Source organism: Bactrocera tryoni, chromosome 5 (assembly GCF_016617805.1).
Source record: "Bactrocera tryoni isolate S06 chromosome 5, CSIRO_BtryS06_freeze2, whole genome shotgun sequence".
NCBI classification, from domain to species: domain Eukaryota; kingdom Metazoa; phylum Arthropoda; class Insecta; order Diptera; family Tephritidae; genus Bactrocera; species Bactrocera tryoni.
This window is the reverse complement of record NC_052503.1, coordinates 29,136,890-29,149,829: the sequence shown is the minus strand read 5'-3', so window position 1 is coordinate 29,149,829 and position 12,940 is coordinate 29,136,890. Positions and strand designations below refer to the sequence as shown.

Below are 12,940 nucleotides of genomic sequence, written 5' to 3'. Positions count from 1 at the left end.
AAAGACAGCGTTTTTTATATATTTTTTATATTTAAACACCGATTAACTATATAGCACCTTCAGCGACTTTTCAACCGAACCCAATGTGTACTCAGAGCATACTAAATAGGCCGCCACACATTTTGGAGCACTCACAGCAGTTTTTGGCTATGCGCTAAGTAAAATAAACAACAAAAGATATTAAAAACAAAACAGAAGCAATTTTATTTCAGTTCAAACTGAGGCGGTATACCTTTGAATTGGCTTATCTCTTTGCTTTTCGCTCAGTTGCAAACAGAAAATCACAAATATTGAAAGATTATCAAACTAAGTTCATTCAATTTAATTTACAATCCACAGTTAAAAGCTATAGACAGTTCACATTAATTTAAGTTATGAATAATAAAGACAATAATTGGCCGCAACATTCTACCGCCCAACCTGCTTGTGATTTTCCACAGCTCCTCAGAACCAAAAAAAAAAAAGAAAAATAGTTACCAAAATGCAGTTGGGTATGTGGTAATCATGTAATTGTGTTGATAGTCAATAGTGAAATAGATATATATTTCAAAATGCATCGTTGTTCAGTGCGTAAATACTGCATTGATTTGGCTTATTGGTATTTTGCAATCGTTGGGAGAGGCGCAAAATCTGCACGTCTTCCTGCACTAACAATTTTTGATGAGCCACCAACAGAACTGTAAGCAAATTACACAAAAATAACAGATAATTTATTTATACATATAGGTTATCATTAATCTATATTTAACACTCACCGCCAAAACAATGATGTGCCGCGCTTGAGCTCGCCACGCGCTTGTAGGTCATTCCAACAATCAACCCAGTTTTTGTATTCAGGCATCACTGGCGGGCGGCCAGCCATTAAACGTGAGCCTGTCACAGCCATGCATGAAGAAACCACTTGGAACGGATACAAAATGCTTGAGAATGCAAACTACATGCAAAAAATTAGCATACTTAAATGAAATATTCAGAATATAAATCTGTATAATCATACGTACTTGTACAAAGCCTGCATTATACTGCCTTCCAATTTTGTCTTTGATAACATATTTGTTTAGCACGAACACTGTGGTGCTTGTGAGCACTAAACAGACTACATCACAAAGCAGTTTGGGAACTAAACCAGAGAAAAACCCTAGAACACCTTCAGTTTTATAAATTTCTTTGATGGAACCAAATATTGATTGATAAAGAGTTTCTCGTCCAATAAATTGTGCCATCATACGCAGTGAAATCACATGAAATGGATGTGAGACAATTATCCCTGATACGCTCAGCACAACATCGCGCTTTAGATTCACTTTAAATTGTACATAACTACAATACAAAAGTGACATTAAAAGTATAAGTGAAAGTTGATATGTAACTTACAGTTCTTCATCGGTGAGGTCATTGTCGTCCTTATCCTTATCATCGATTGCTGGCAGACCGACCCTATCAGCAATTTTTTCACTAAAAATCATGCTAACAATAGAACCTACTAATTTGGGCGCAAGACCACGATAACAGCCATAGAAACCATCCATTTTCCTGATGTAACCAGCTATAAAACAAATGTAAACATGCATCTTATGACTCAAATGCCTCGTATGCCATATTATAATAGTTATTTGTTCTCGCTGTTTTAACTAACCGTATTGAAAGATATTGGGCAGCACCATAATTGGTTTTCCCAAGAGGGATGTGCCAGGACGTGCCGGTATGGGTTCATAGCCCAGCTGGATAAGCACCTTTGAATATTCAAATGGGTGTAGTGCAGCGCTTACTGCTAGTCGCATTCCAAAACGAATCCATTCATTCACTTCTTTATTTTCGTCATTGTCATTTATGTTAACGAAAGTGGGATCTAACGCGGCCATGATTCCAACAGTTTTGGGCTAATCTTTAAGTTTCACGGTAATTTTCAACCTGGGAGCGCCTATCTTGATGTTATGGAACCGCCGGCTACTATAGACTTTACTCCGAATATCCGTAATAAATTGACAGGTTAAGAAAAAAATTGACAGCTGACTAGCTTTGTTCGTATCATATTCCGAATTCCGAAATGTTCTATTGGACACCGGGTGTCACTAATGCTCAAATTTCATAAATTTCTTTTTTTTATACATAAATTCCTATAAAACTTGTAAAAGTGAGTTGACTCTTAATGAAAATAAGAAAACACATATTTTTTAATGCAATTTTGCTATCAATTCAGTCATTTTTAACTACATTTTTAACCAATTTCAAACATGTTTATGATCAGCTGTTAAGAGTTTTTGTTTACGCAACATTCATGCACATGTGTGTGTTAAGTCAATCAATCCGCCAAAATGTACCGCTACTTGTTAAACATTTCATACATTGGCACAAGTTTCCGGTAATTACTTCAATTCATATCTCTTTATTTTAAAACACATTATAACTAATTGTGCATAATAATTTCGCTAGTGGTATACAGAAAACGATAAATAAAGCAGCAGAATCGCAAGTGGATACAAAAACTATACAAGGCTGCATTGAGTTGGCTTGTCGAGCGTTGCATCCCAAAAACGAAATCCAAACGGTGCTTTCAAGTCGGTATGTTGGCATATTTGTATTCCAAGTACACATATTTTGCATATTTCCTTAAATTTCAATAATTTTCTTTGTTTCAGCACTGACGCTGGTGTGCATGCATTACATTCAACGCTTCACATTGACTTAGAACGTCATAATTCGGAACGCTATGAACCTGCTAATATCACCAGCATTTTGAATTGCATGCTTCATAAAAATGCGTTGCCAATACGTGTATTGAGTACCCAACAAGTTCCGAACACTTTCCACAGTCGCTATCATGCACGAGGACGCACATACTTATACCGATTTGCTGTGGCCAAAAATGGTATTACTGATACCGATCGCCTGAAGAATCAAAACTTTAAAGCTTTTATACCGGTGGAGGAAATAGACCGTTGCCTTTTTCTACAGTATGTTAAAGCGTTTACTTTCTATTCAATTTATTCAATATTTCACTTATTTCCTTTGTAGAAACGGTAGATTTGAGATTGAACGGCTGCGCGAGGCAACACGAATGTTTCTCGGTTTACACGATTTTCGCACTTTTTCGAGCGTCAGTCGACAACACAGCCCTACACGCGATCATCCTAGATACACAGTACGCACCATCGATGAAATAACATTAAAACCTGGAAAGTCTGCTGCGATCGGCTCAAATGCTGAATTGGCCGAAGACATTTACGATTATTGGGAAATAGAGTTCAAAGCAAAAGCATTTCTTTATAAACAAGTTAGTCTAAATTTATTTATTTATATACAATAGTAATTCATGATATTTTTAACACAGGTGCGGCGCATTGTTGGCACATTAATCGCTGTTGCTACTGGTCGTATCGATGAGCAATCTGTGTATCAAATGCTAACGATCCCATCGAAAAACTCTTGGGATCATCGCGTATTGCTCTCACCACCATTTGGGCTTTACCTATGTCGTGTGCACTACGATGAAAAAGATTTAAAGTTGCCTACTATTGTCAATGAAAATGAGTTTCCTCCAGCAGCTACAGACTAAACGAAAGGCCTTGAAAGCCACTGCCACCAATGTAACCACAGCCAGTGGCAAACGTTTTATCGAAGCAAACGCAACTACCTCAACATCAATACAACAACTACCAGAACAGTGTTATGGTTTTGTAGTTGATACCAAACCAGATACTACACCAGCATGCATTCTAGCCGATTTCCTCTACTTGGGCTCACAAGATGCTGTAAATAGTGAAAATATAAGTGCATATAAGTTAACACACATTTTAAGCGTTGGCATTGAGACACCACATTTAGTTGCTGGGAAAGTGTATACCAAATTTTTGCCATGTCTCGATTTGCCTGAAACGGTACTATCCGAGCGTATTATCCCAGCGGCGAACCAATTCATTAAAGACGCGGCATTGTCTCGCGGTCGTGTGTTAGTGCATTGTAATGCTGGTGTTTCGCGCGCGGCCAGCATTGTTATTGCTTATTTAATATTAGTGCGTGGTATACCGTTTGACGTTGCCTATGCGTTAGTAAAGTCAAGACGGGAATGCATACAACCAAATGTAGGATTTATTAAGCAGTTAAAACAACTTTAATTAGACGAAGTGTAGTTCTATGTAAGTCATTTTACTTTATAACAGTAGTGTAGTAGTAGCTTAGTAAGTAGCTTTGTAGACGTATTTAGAATATAATTAAATTAAAACTTTGTAATTATTTAAGGTTATCTCTTGCATGTTTCAAAATATAAATAATTATACTGAGTGTGTTGCGTGTTGCTCCAAAGTGTGTACACTGCTTGGGCATTTTCAGTTTTCAGCGAGACCAATTTAAAATCTGTTTGAAAAATATTAATTCAATACAATTGTATGCATGAGTTAGTTGCTTGAACTTGTAGCGCTAATTATTTCGACCCTCTGGAACCTTCTTTCAGCTCAGTTTGTAGTAATACATTTTGAATTTTATGATAACCATACTCTAAACATGACAAGAGTATCTTATTTGAAAAAAATTGGGTTGTTCCTAGTAAAAGTAAGCACGTGCTTCTCCTGTAAACACCTACAATCGTTAGTTTTCGTCAAAGTTTCATTTTAGTAAGTTTGTATGGTTAGTTTTTGTATAATTTAGGTTTCGTCGCTAACGCTCCATTTAATTTTTTCTACGCTGCTTGAGAATTTATTAAATTTTTGTGTTCTGGTATTCTTTACTACTTAGCTCAATTAAGGCTTGTCCTTGATTGTATATTAATCTTCATAAAATAACAAATATAAATTATACTTCTGTTCAGCATATTTTCTGACGATTTTCGTACATCTTCGTATTCGCTTTCACGACAGTCGGGACTACGTAAGCGAAAAGAACCTGAATTTTTACTCGTACAAGAACTGTCAAGCTTTCCTCAAAATTATTTGGGGACCGTTTTCTGATGCGATAGCTACAACAACCACCACTTTTATACCAGGAAAGGATATATTAAGTTTGCTCTGAAGTTTGTAACACCCAGGAAAAAATGTCGGACACCATATAATCTATATATGTATAGTATATGTATATATATAAGCGATCAACGTATCGAGCTGAGTCGACTCGATTTAGCCATGTCCGTCTGTCTGTATATACGTGAACTATTGCCTCAGTTTTTGAGATAGCAATGTGAAAATTTTCACACATTCTTTTTCTAACCAAACAGCTAATAATTTGTCGGAACCGCTGAAAACGAACCACAATCGCGTATAGCTGGCATCCGAACTGTACGTTCAAAGTGATGTCCTAGTATAGAAAACTTTTTTGTTTAACGAGACACCTTTTACAAAATTTAAGATTACTGGGTTGTTATTGTTGTTGTAGCGTCAGAAAAAAATGCTGAAGTATTTTGAGGCATAGTGCCGGATTGACAGTCCTTGGCCGGGTAAAAAATTCGGAACCGTTCCGGTTACTCAGACCTAACTGTCGCGGGAACGGAATAGATAATTGTTGTTATTGTTGTAGTGGCTGAATTCTGCTGAGTTGACTGTCCTTCGCCGCATAAAATCCGAGTCCGTTCCGGTTACGCAGACCCGTTTGTTGTGGGAACGTAATAGATAATTGTTGTTGTTGTTGTAGTGGTAGAATTCTTCCCAGTTCACAGTCCTTGGCCGGATAAAAATTTGGGTCGGTTCCGGTAACAGTTACGTAGACCCGATTGTTTTGGCAACGGGTTGTTGTTGCAGCGGCATAATTCTAACGAATTGACAGTCCTTAGCCGGATAAAAATCCGGGATACTTGGTAAAGCAACGGTATAAACTCCGAAAAAGTTGTTCAGATCGGACCACTTCTTGTAGGGAATCTTTTGTATTTGTTAAGGGTATTCCATCCACGGTGCAACCAAAGAACCAACTCATTCGCCGCTGTTAAGCGTTTTCTCTACCCCTTAGGTATGTAAAAAAAGAAACAAGTTACATTTCTTCTCTACATTAAGATTTATTGAATTTCATAATTTCCTCCCTTCTACAAGAGGTACAATAGGATACCAAGCCGACTTGTATCGTTCGTTTTCTTCGCTAACATAGGAATACATACAATTTATGATATATATTTATATATATTTATATATATATAGTGTGTTGTAATAATTTAAAATAAATGCTTAATAATGTTAATCTTAAAGATTTCTTGACTATGTCGAAATGTGTGTACGCCAACGTTTCGGTTAGGCGTTTCGGTTAGGAAATACAAAATGTACAATGTTATGACACGCTTGTTTACTTAAGCACTTCCACGAGCTTTCAGAGACAAAAAAAAAATAATAATAACAACTAAAGCTATAAAGTATGAAATTTCAATTTACAACGGTATTTATGGGGCGTAATATATAATTTAAGAAGGATATATTACAACGGTAAAGAAATATGTACAACAAATTTAAATAAGTTAAGATTTATATACACACATATAGGTGCATATGTGTGTATGTATTGTATGTATGTATATGTGTGCATATACATACATATAATTATAAGTGTACTTTTAGAAATTTTGCCATCAAGTTAATAATCGCTTAGACCATCTTTGCTTAAAATATCACATTAAAAATTAAATATTAAATTATAGTTACTAAATTACATACAAATACGTGTAAATATATGTATATATAAATATATGCAAACACGCGCAAATTTTTCTTGCTGTTGTTGTTCTGTATAAGAAGTGCCAGTCCCTTCCGTTCGTTCTTTGGACACATTTTCTAAATTAAAACAAACTGCTCTTCCAATAGTTGTCCATTTATGGTGTATGTATGTTTGTATATATGTATGTATTTGTTATTATTGCAATACCGTTTAAGATTTTCGCTTTAAACGACAAGAATTTGGCTTTTGATTATGTCGGCACGCTTGGCCTAGCAGTCAGCTTCGTTCGATTATGTAATGCTTGTGCTATAAATTACAGTTATATGCTATAACTCCATTCTATATGTATGTATATAAATTGTTGCTGGAAGCATAAAGCATTGAAGCACATTCACTATGTAGTACGTAGTTATCTTAGCTGCGATTTCGTAGAAAAATCTTCCCCACTCCTAAGTAGCGCTGGGTTCTATGCCAACTTGTGGAAGACTTTGGAAGCCTTTGACAAACAATAAGTGGCGGCCGTACGACCGCAAGTCGACTTATAAACTCAGCTGCACGGCCTGCAGCATGGCCACTTTGAGATCCGCCGCCAGGTGACTTATATCCACCACAGAGTCCACCATCTCTTGCACCGCCGTAACGCTGGGGAATTGCGCCGCTGCCTTTTTGGACTTTTGCACGCACGTCTTGAGCGCCTCCGAGAGCGCGTCTGTGCAGCGTAATATCTTTTCCCGCAGTTCCGCCTTAGAGACATTGCGATGCACTATATCGCCAATGGTGACCAGGTTGTGCGCGCTGACCACAACAAATTTGCCATAGGCTATAAAGAATTTCGGTGGCTGATTCTTCTCGACCGTCTCCAAAAAGGAGTCGATCGCCTGCTGTAGATTACCCATGTGCGTCGATATTTGCACGGCATAGTAGCATACCAATTTCTTATCCTTAACCGTTAGCTCGGGCTTCTTCGTGTTCGCGTTCGTTGTTGGCGCATTGGACGCGGCCATAACGGTGGTTTCTGCCGCTTTTATGACAGTGTCGAAATTTTTCTTCAAATTGGCTGGTATTGCCTCGCGCAGCGCCGAGTTCTTACGCGCTGCCGCATCTTTCGACTCGAAGGAAACATAATCATAGTCTTCCACCCACTCCGAACTGCCGCGATTGGGTGTTTGTGGCGCTTGTGTTGTGCCAGCGCATTTCGCGCTCTCCTCCTCATCGGCGCCGCACTCGCTCAGACTGCGTTTGAACAGCAGCGATGCGTTGCCGTGTATGAACGAGGTGGTTTGGCGCACATCTTCGGTCAGCGTTTGCGCGCACGCAATCAGCTGATCGAGACTATCGGGCGGTTTGTTGTTGGTCTTGAATTTCTCTTCGCTGCGCATCAGCTGCTCGATGGCCCAACCCTGCGCGTCCAGCGTCTCTGTGGTGTCGTGTATCAGCTTGTCGGCATCGCGCAGCGCGCGCACATGCGGTCGCAGCTTCAGCGCCAAATTGCGATCTTCGGAGCGTGTCGCGTTGCCTAGCGCGCCTTCGCCGAACTCGCTGAGATCGTGCAACGCCGTGCGCAAACGCACCGCCGTCAATTTGACATCCATCAGCACGGGTTCCAGTTTCTCGCGCTGCCGCCAACTAGGCGTGACAAAGGAGAGCAATCTGAAAAATATTAAAATTATTAAAACATGCCGCATGCGGTCTCAAAAACGCTTGCACTACTCACTTTGTGATTGCGGTCTTGGCCTCGAATTGCAATTTGTCCAGCGTGTACAGCGCCGAGGACAGTTCCAGCGGCAGCTCCTTGCTGGCCGCGGCGGCCATTAGCGTGGCGTTGGGCGACGATTTCTCCACCAGTGGCGTGCTCAGATTCGACGGCAGCGGGAAGTCGTAAGCGGCGCTCTGACCGTTCACGCTTTGCGTCGGCGTTTGGCGTTGTTGCAGCAAAAGCTGCTGTTGCTGTTGTACGGCGCGCACCGGCAATGGATTGCGTCGCGGCACATCATAGTCGGGCATATTCGCCAAAGACGAGCGATTGGACGACGAGAAGGACAAACTCAAGCTGTCGCTGGTGAGCAACGAAGAGTTCGAGCTGCTCGGCGTCAAAGTGTGCTGCTGCTGCTGGATGAGCGTGTTCAGTGGACGCGGCACATCGTAGGACTCCTCTTGTATGGGTGTTGAGCAGCCCTTCATGTTGTGCAGCGTCGTGTCACCGAAGCGCAATTGTGTTGGTGTTCGACACACATTCTTGGGGCAATCGTAATTGACCGGTGTGGCCGGTTTTGGTGTATCGTAGGTCTCGAACTCGCTGCCGTTGCCGCTGCCATTGGACGCCGTCGCCGACATCATGCCGATATTCTGATATATACTTTGGTTGCTATATAGTTGTTGTTGCTGTTGTTGTTGTAACTGTTGACTTGGCTGACTGTGCCGACTGTAGGGGGTTGCTGTTGCCGCACAGTTGTAGATGTAAACATCACCGTAACGCTGCGGTGTTATTACCTGATGAAGAAGAAGCAGGCGCAAGCCGAACGGAAAGTAAAAGCGTTAATTATGTTAACGGAAATATATTGTTTTTGTAATAGACAACCGGATATATACACATATACATAAGAGTTGCGTAAAGAGTGCATGCCACACAAACATTGACCGACTCGCACGCTCACCTACTCAGGCGCCACATCCGCTGTGTATCCTTATCCCATAAATAACGGGCACGTAGAAGAAGGCAAGGCGTAGCAGCGTAAAAAACAACTCTTCTTATCGATTTTATACACACTCACACGCACACACACACACTACCTGCGATTCAAGGTGCCACACATATTCTCACAAACTTCAAAGGATACCGTAAACGCTCGCTTTTCCAGCTTACCTCAAAGAGTTACATAATTTCCGTCTAACGCATTATCAAAATTACAAAAGTACAAAATTCCTTATACAAAATGCTACACTTAAAACTAAACCACTGCCATTTTAGCTGTGAAAAAACCAAAATTCTCTACAATTTTGCTGCTTTGCCGAGCGCCTTTCGTCTGCAACCACGAACAGCAACGCGCCCCAAACACTACTGTCGCATTGCTGGTCCTATAAACGGTTGCACAAGCAAATAATAGTCAAGTCCGTGGCTGTCGTTTCTGCGCATGCGCTACTTTCAAGGCGCTGCTAGATGGCGCTGCGGCCGTTAGGCGCTGCATATTTGTTGCGCTCGGTGCAAGGACCTGCCTGGCCGCCACTCCACAGCATACAGCTCTGCATTGTGTTGCAATAACAGCGCGCCATTCATGTCACTGCCAAGGTGAGGCAAGTGTATGCTCCTCCCGGCCGGTTGATCCCGTTGGCTTGCCTACTTGGCGGCTTTTAAGGCACACGTTGCCTTTGCCATAAAGTCACGTCGGGGCTGTGGCGCAACAAAGGTGCATAAAGTCATGCAACAGTGGGTGGTGGCATTCAGTGCATTCAAGCGTGTTTTTGCGCTTTGGTAGGTGCTGCGGGATGTGCGGCAAATGTGTGTGTTTCCTTAAAAGCGTATAAATCACTTTGTTTCTGATTGTGGCTGAGCATGCTAAGTGCTTTTTAATTATTGTTATCTTTAGCTGTTTTAAAGCAAATTAATTTTTTTCAATACCATTTAAGCTATTGTGCTGAAAGCGTGTTTGTTGTTGATGAGCAATGCTGAAAACGTTAGCGGTTTCCGAAAGTCTGTGGTTGGGATATTTAACTTTGCCTTTATTTCACGTTTTTGTTTTTTTTTTCATCGGAACACTTTTCTTTCTCAGTTACAAATGGTATTAAATGGTACTTAACTTGCTCTCAAAATTTAGTAGCCCAGCTCCTGCCATTATCATCTCTGAACAAACTTAGATGGGGTGTAATTTAAAAATAATTTGAGTAATATAAGAGAGGTGTGATGACTAAATGCTGATCGAAGATAACAACGACTTTCGACCACCTGTTCAGTCATCATTTTGCAGAGGGTTTGTCCTTAGTTTTCTTCTAAATCAACCTTGATAGTTCGTTTGATTGAGTCTGGTCTTTTACTTTAACACTGGAACTACCGATGTTAAATATCATCATTTTGACGGGTCTTGGTATAAATAGATATAGGTCATACCCATTATAGAAATTAAAGTCGATGAGGAGAAATTGAATAATAATACTTAACTGTTCTTATATTTTATTAAAAGTCGTAATAAAACTCTGGAACAATTATATAAATAATAATCAAGTTTTTAAGCATGTAATTTGAAAACCGTCAAAATGACGATCTTGGTAGTTCTAGTGTTAAAAATGTCTACAACATCCACGAATTTTCTATAAATTTGCTATGGGTAGTCTCTTGCAAAAGTTATGTTATTATTACACAAAGCTGTCGAGCTCTTCCGCTACTCATCACATTTCCCAGTTGAACTTCAAATACCGTTTCTCTCTCCTTGTTGATTCTCCTATTTGCAATCGCAGTAGTACGAAATAATATAAAACAAAAATGTCTTTTTGGTTGGACATTCATTTATTATTTGTGGTCTTATTGTATCAAAGAGTCATCTATGTAAAGTTCGCTGGAAACCACGCGGTATTGTAATTTATATTCTCGAAACAAGCTCATATTTTCTCTTCAATAATATCATAATCAAAATCCGGAATGCATACCGGTTTTGGAAACACGATATTCCAAGTTCATCTGCTCCTAAATTAACATATAGAGTTTAGTCCTGAATATGCTATTCTTTAAGTATTTATCACTTCTTCTCTAGACACGGTCGCCCTACACATTAGTTTTTGTGTGAAAAATTACCAGTCTTTCAAATATGGTTTTTTCATAATGCTTCAAGTGCAGTCCCTGTTAATGTTACCTGACCTGACCTCCTGACTGCAAACAAGAGGGGTTTCCTCTTTAGATGGTGTCAGGTTCGCTTGGTTTCGGTATTACAAATACCAGTGAAAATTGATTTTTCTCTATATCTTTCTCTATTAATATTGGTGAACTACCAATTTCAGATTTTATTTGGACCCTTTTTTTGTCTTTTTTATTTTATTATTGGCTAGTCGAAAAAGAATTTTCGTATTTTGTCAATAGATGTCGTTGCAGTCGTATATCTCCACTGCTACCAATCACATGGTGTTACACCATATTGTGTTGGAAGGGTGAAATTTTAAGCTTCATTTAACCTAAAAACTAATTGAATTCGGCGAAGTTGAAAACTAGTTACAGCTGTTCCAAAATGAGTGAAAATAATGAAGAAATTCGCTAAATTTTGAAATTTTTGTATAGAAAAAGGAAGAATGTCACGCAAGCCACCTATGAAATCTGTGAAGTTTATGGAGACGATTCATGTAGCACAACAATGTTTCGCTCGCTTCCGTGCTGGAAATTTCGATCTGAACGATGCACGTCGCTGTGGTCTACCTATCGTTCAAAAAGTCAATGAAATTATGGAAAATACTGACCGTCACATAAGCTGCCATGACATTGTTAAGGAACTTAGCATTCATAATCAAACGGGTTTGAACCATTCACAAAAGGCTGGCTACAAAAAGAAGCTCGATCACGGGGTATCATCACTATGAAAAATTTGATGAACCGAATTAACATCTACGATTCTTTGCTGAAACGAAAAGAAATCGAACCATTTCTGAAGCGAATGGTAACAGGAGACGAAAGTTGGATCAAATACGACAATGATGTGCGAAAAAGATCATGGTCCAAGCGTCGTGAAGCTCAACAAATGGTCGCAAGGCCAGGATTGACGCGTTGAGAAGTAATGCTGAGTGTTTGGTTGGATTGGAAACGAATCATCCACTGTGAGCTGCTCCACCCTGGTCGAATGATTGATTCGACATTTTACTGTCAACAACTGATTAGATTAAAGCAAGCAATCGAAAAAAACGGCCAGAACTGATCAACAGAAAAGGCTTCGTCTTCGATCAGGACAACGCTAGACCACACACATCTTTGATGACTCGGCAGAAACTGGGAGAGCTTGACTGCGAAGTTTTGATGCATGCACCATATAGCCCTGACCTTGCACCATCGGACTACCATTTGTTTCGTTCAATGCAGAACTCACTTAATGGAGTAAAGTTGGCTTCAAGAGAAGTCTGTGAAAATTACTTGTCGCCGAGAAACCAGAAAAGTTTTAAACTGATGGAATAATGTCTCTAGCGGAAAAATGCCAAAAAGTGGTCGATCAAAATGGTACATATTTGCTTCATTAAAGTTCATTAAAAATATAAAAAAAGTGGAAGTTTGATTACAATTACGAAAATACTTTTTCGGCTACCCAATAAGCTATGAGGTTAGTTTAAGAAAATTGAGGTTTGTTTCCAA

General features: G+C 39.7%; 4 protein-coding genes across 7 annotated transcripts in view; 2 read left to right on the top strand and 2 right to left on the bottom strand.

Moving 5' to 3' along the window:
- Nucleotides 1–178: 178 nt before the first annotated feature.
- Nucleotides 179–1,975, bottom strand: LOC120778575 (mitochondrial carrier homolog 2). The gene is made up of 5 exons (XM_040110439.1): nucleotides 1,637–1,975; nucleotides 1,375–1,546; nucleotides 1,002–1,320; nucleotides 756–934; nucleotides 179–677 (listed from the first exon to the last, which is right to left on the bottom strand). The coding sequence occupies exons 1-5, from the start codon at nucleotides 1,860–1,862 to the stop codon at nucleotides 593–595; spliced, it is 981 nt and encodes a 326-aa protein (XP_039966373.1). The 5' UTR covers nucleotides 1,863–1,975; the 3' UTR covers nucleotides 179–592.
- A 329-nt stretch (nucleotides 1,976–2,304) lies between these two features.
- On the top strand, nucleotides 2,305–3,575 carry LOC120776950 (tRNA pseudouridine synthase-like 1). The gene is made up of 5 exons (XM_040108037.1): nucleotides 2,305–2,362; nucleotides 2,434–2,562; nucleotides 2,640–2,954; nucleotides 3,016–3,274; nucleotides 3,332–3,575. Exons 1-5 carry the CDS (start codon nucleotides 2,316–2,318, stop codon nucleotides 3,554–3,556), a joined length of 975 nt encoding a protein of 324 aa, XP_039963971.1. The 5' UTR covers nucleotides 2,305–2,315; the 3' UTR covers nucleotides 3,557–3,575.
- The window catches only part of LOC120776951 (dual specificity protein phosphatase 19), a 181,590-nt gene continuing 172,177 nt past the window's right edge, over nucleotides 3,528–12,940 (top strand). For both annotated transcript variants that reach the window (XM_040108038.1, XM_040108040.1), the window contains exon 1: nucleotides 3,528–4,136. In XM_040108038.1, the coding sequence (XP_039963972.1) occupies nucleotides 3,528–4,115 (588 nt within the window). In that variant the 3' untranslated portion in view covers nucleotides 4,116–4,136. The remainder of the gene's footprint in view (nucleotides 4,137–12,940) is intronic.
- Nucleotides 6,685–12,940, bottom strand: part of LOC120776947 (breast cancer anti-estrogen resistance protein 1) — a 65,809-nt gene continuing 59,553 nt past the window's right edge. The window contains exons 1-3 of one of the 3 annotated variants that reach the window (XM_040108034.1): nucleotides 9,488–9,666; nucleotides 8,339–9,114; nucleotides 6,685–8,274 (exon numbers count right to left, since the gene is read on the bottom strand). In XM_040108034.1, the coding sequence (XP_039963968.1) occupies nucleotides 7,164–8,274; nucleotides 8,339–8,961 (1,734 nt within the window). In that variant the 5' untranslated portion in view covers nucleotides 8,962–9,114; nucleotides 9,488–9,666 and the 3' untranslated portion in view covers nucleotides 6,685–7,163. The other 2 variants (XM_040108035.1, XM_040108033.1) reach the window with 2 other exon arrangements.

Bases quoted from the DNA above. Each gene is read 5' to 3' on its own strand.
- LOC120778575 (XM_040110439.1), bottom strand. From the start codon at position 1,862: ATGGCCGCGTTAGATCCCACTTTCGTTAACATAAATGACAATGACGAA. The intron at 935-1,001 runs GTACGTATGATT...TTTTGCATGTAG, and splicing joins ATAATGCAGGCTTTGTACAA to TTTGCATTCTCAAGCATTTT. The intron at 678-755 runs GTGAGTGTTAAA...ATTTGCTTACAG, and splicing joins GGCACATCATTGTTTTGGCG to TTCTGTTGGTGGCTCATCAA.
- LOC120776950 (XM_040108037.1), top strand. From the start codon at position 2,316: ATGTACCGCTACTTGTTAAACATTTCATACATTGGCACAAGTTTCCG. The intron at 2,363-2,433 runs GTAATTACTTCA...TAATTTCGCTAG, and splicing joins TACATTGGCACAAGTTTCCG to TGGTATACAGAAAACGATAA. The intron at 3,275-3,331 runs GTTAGTCTAAAT...TTTTTAACACAG, and splicing joins AAGCATTTCTTTATAAACAA to GTGCGGCGCATTGTTGGCAC.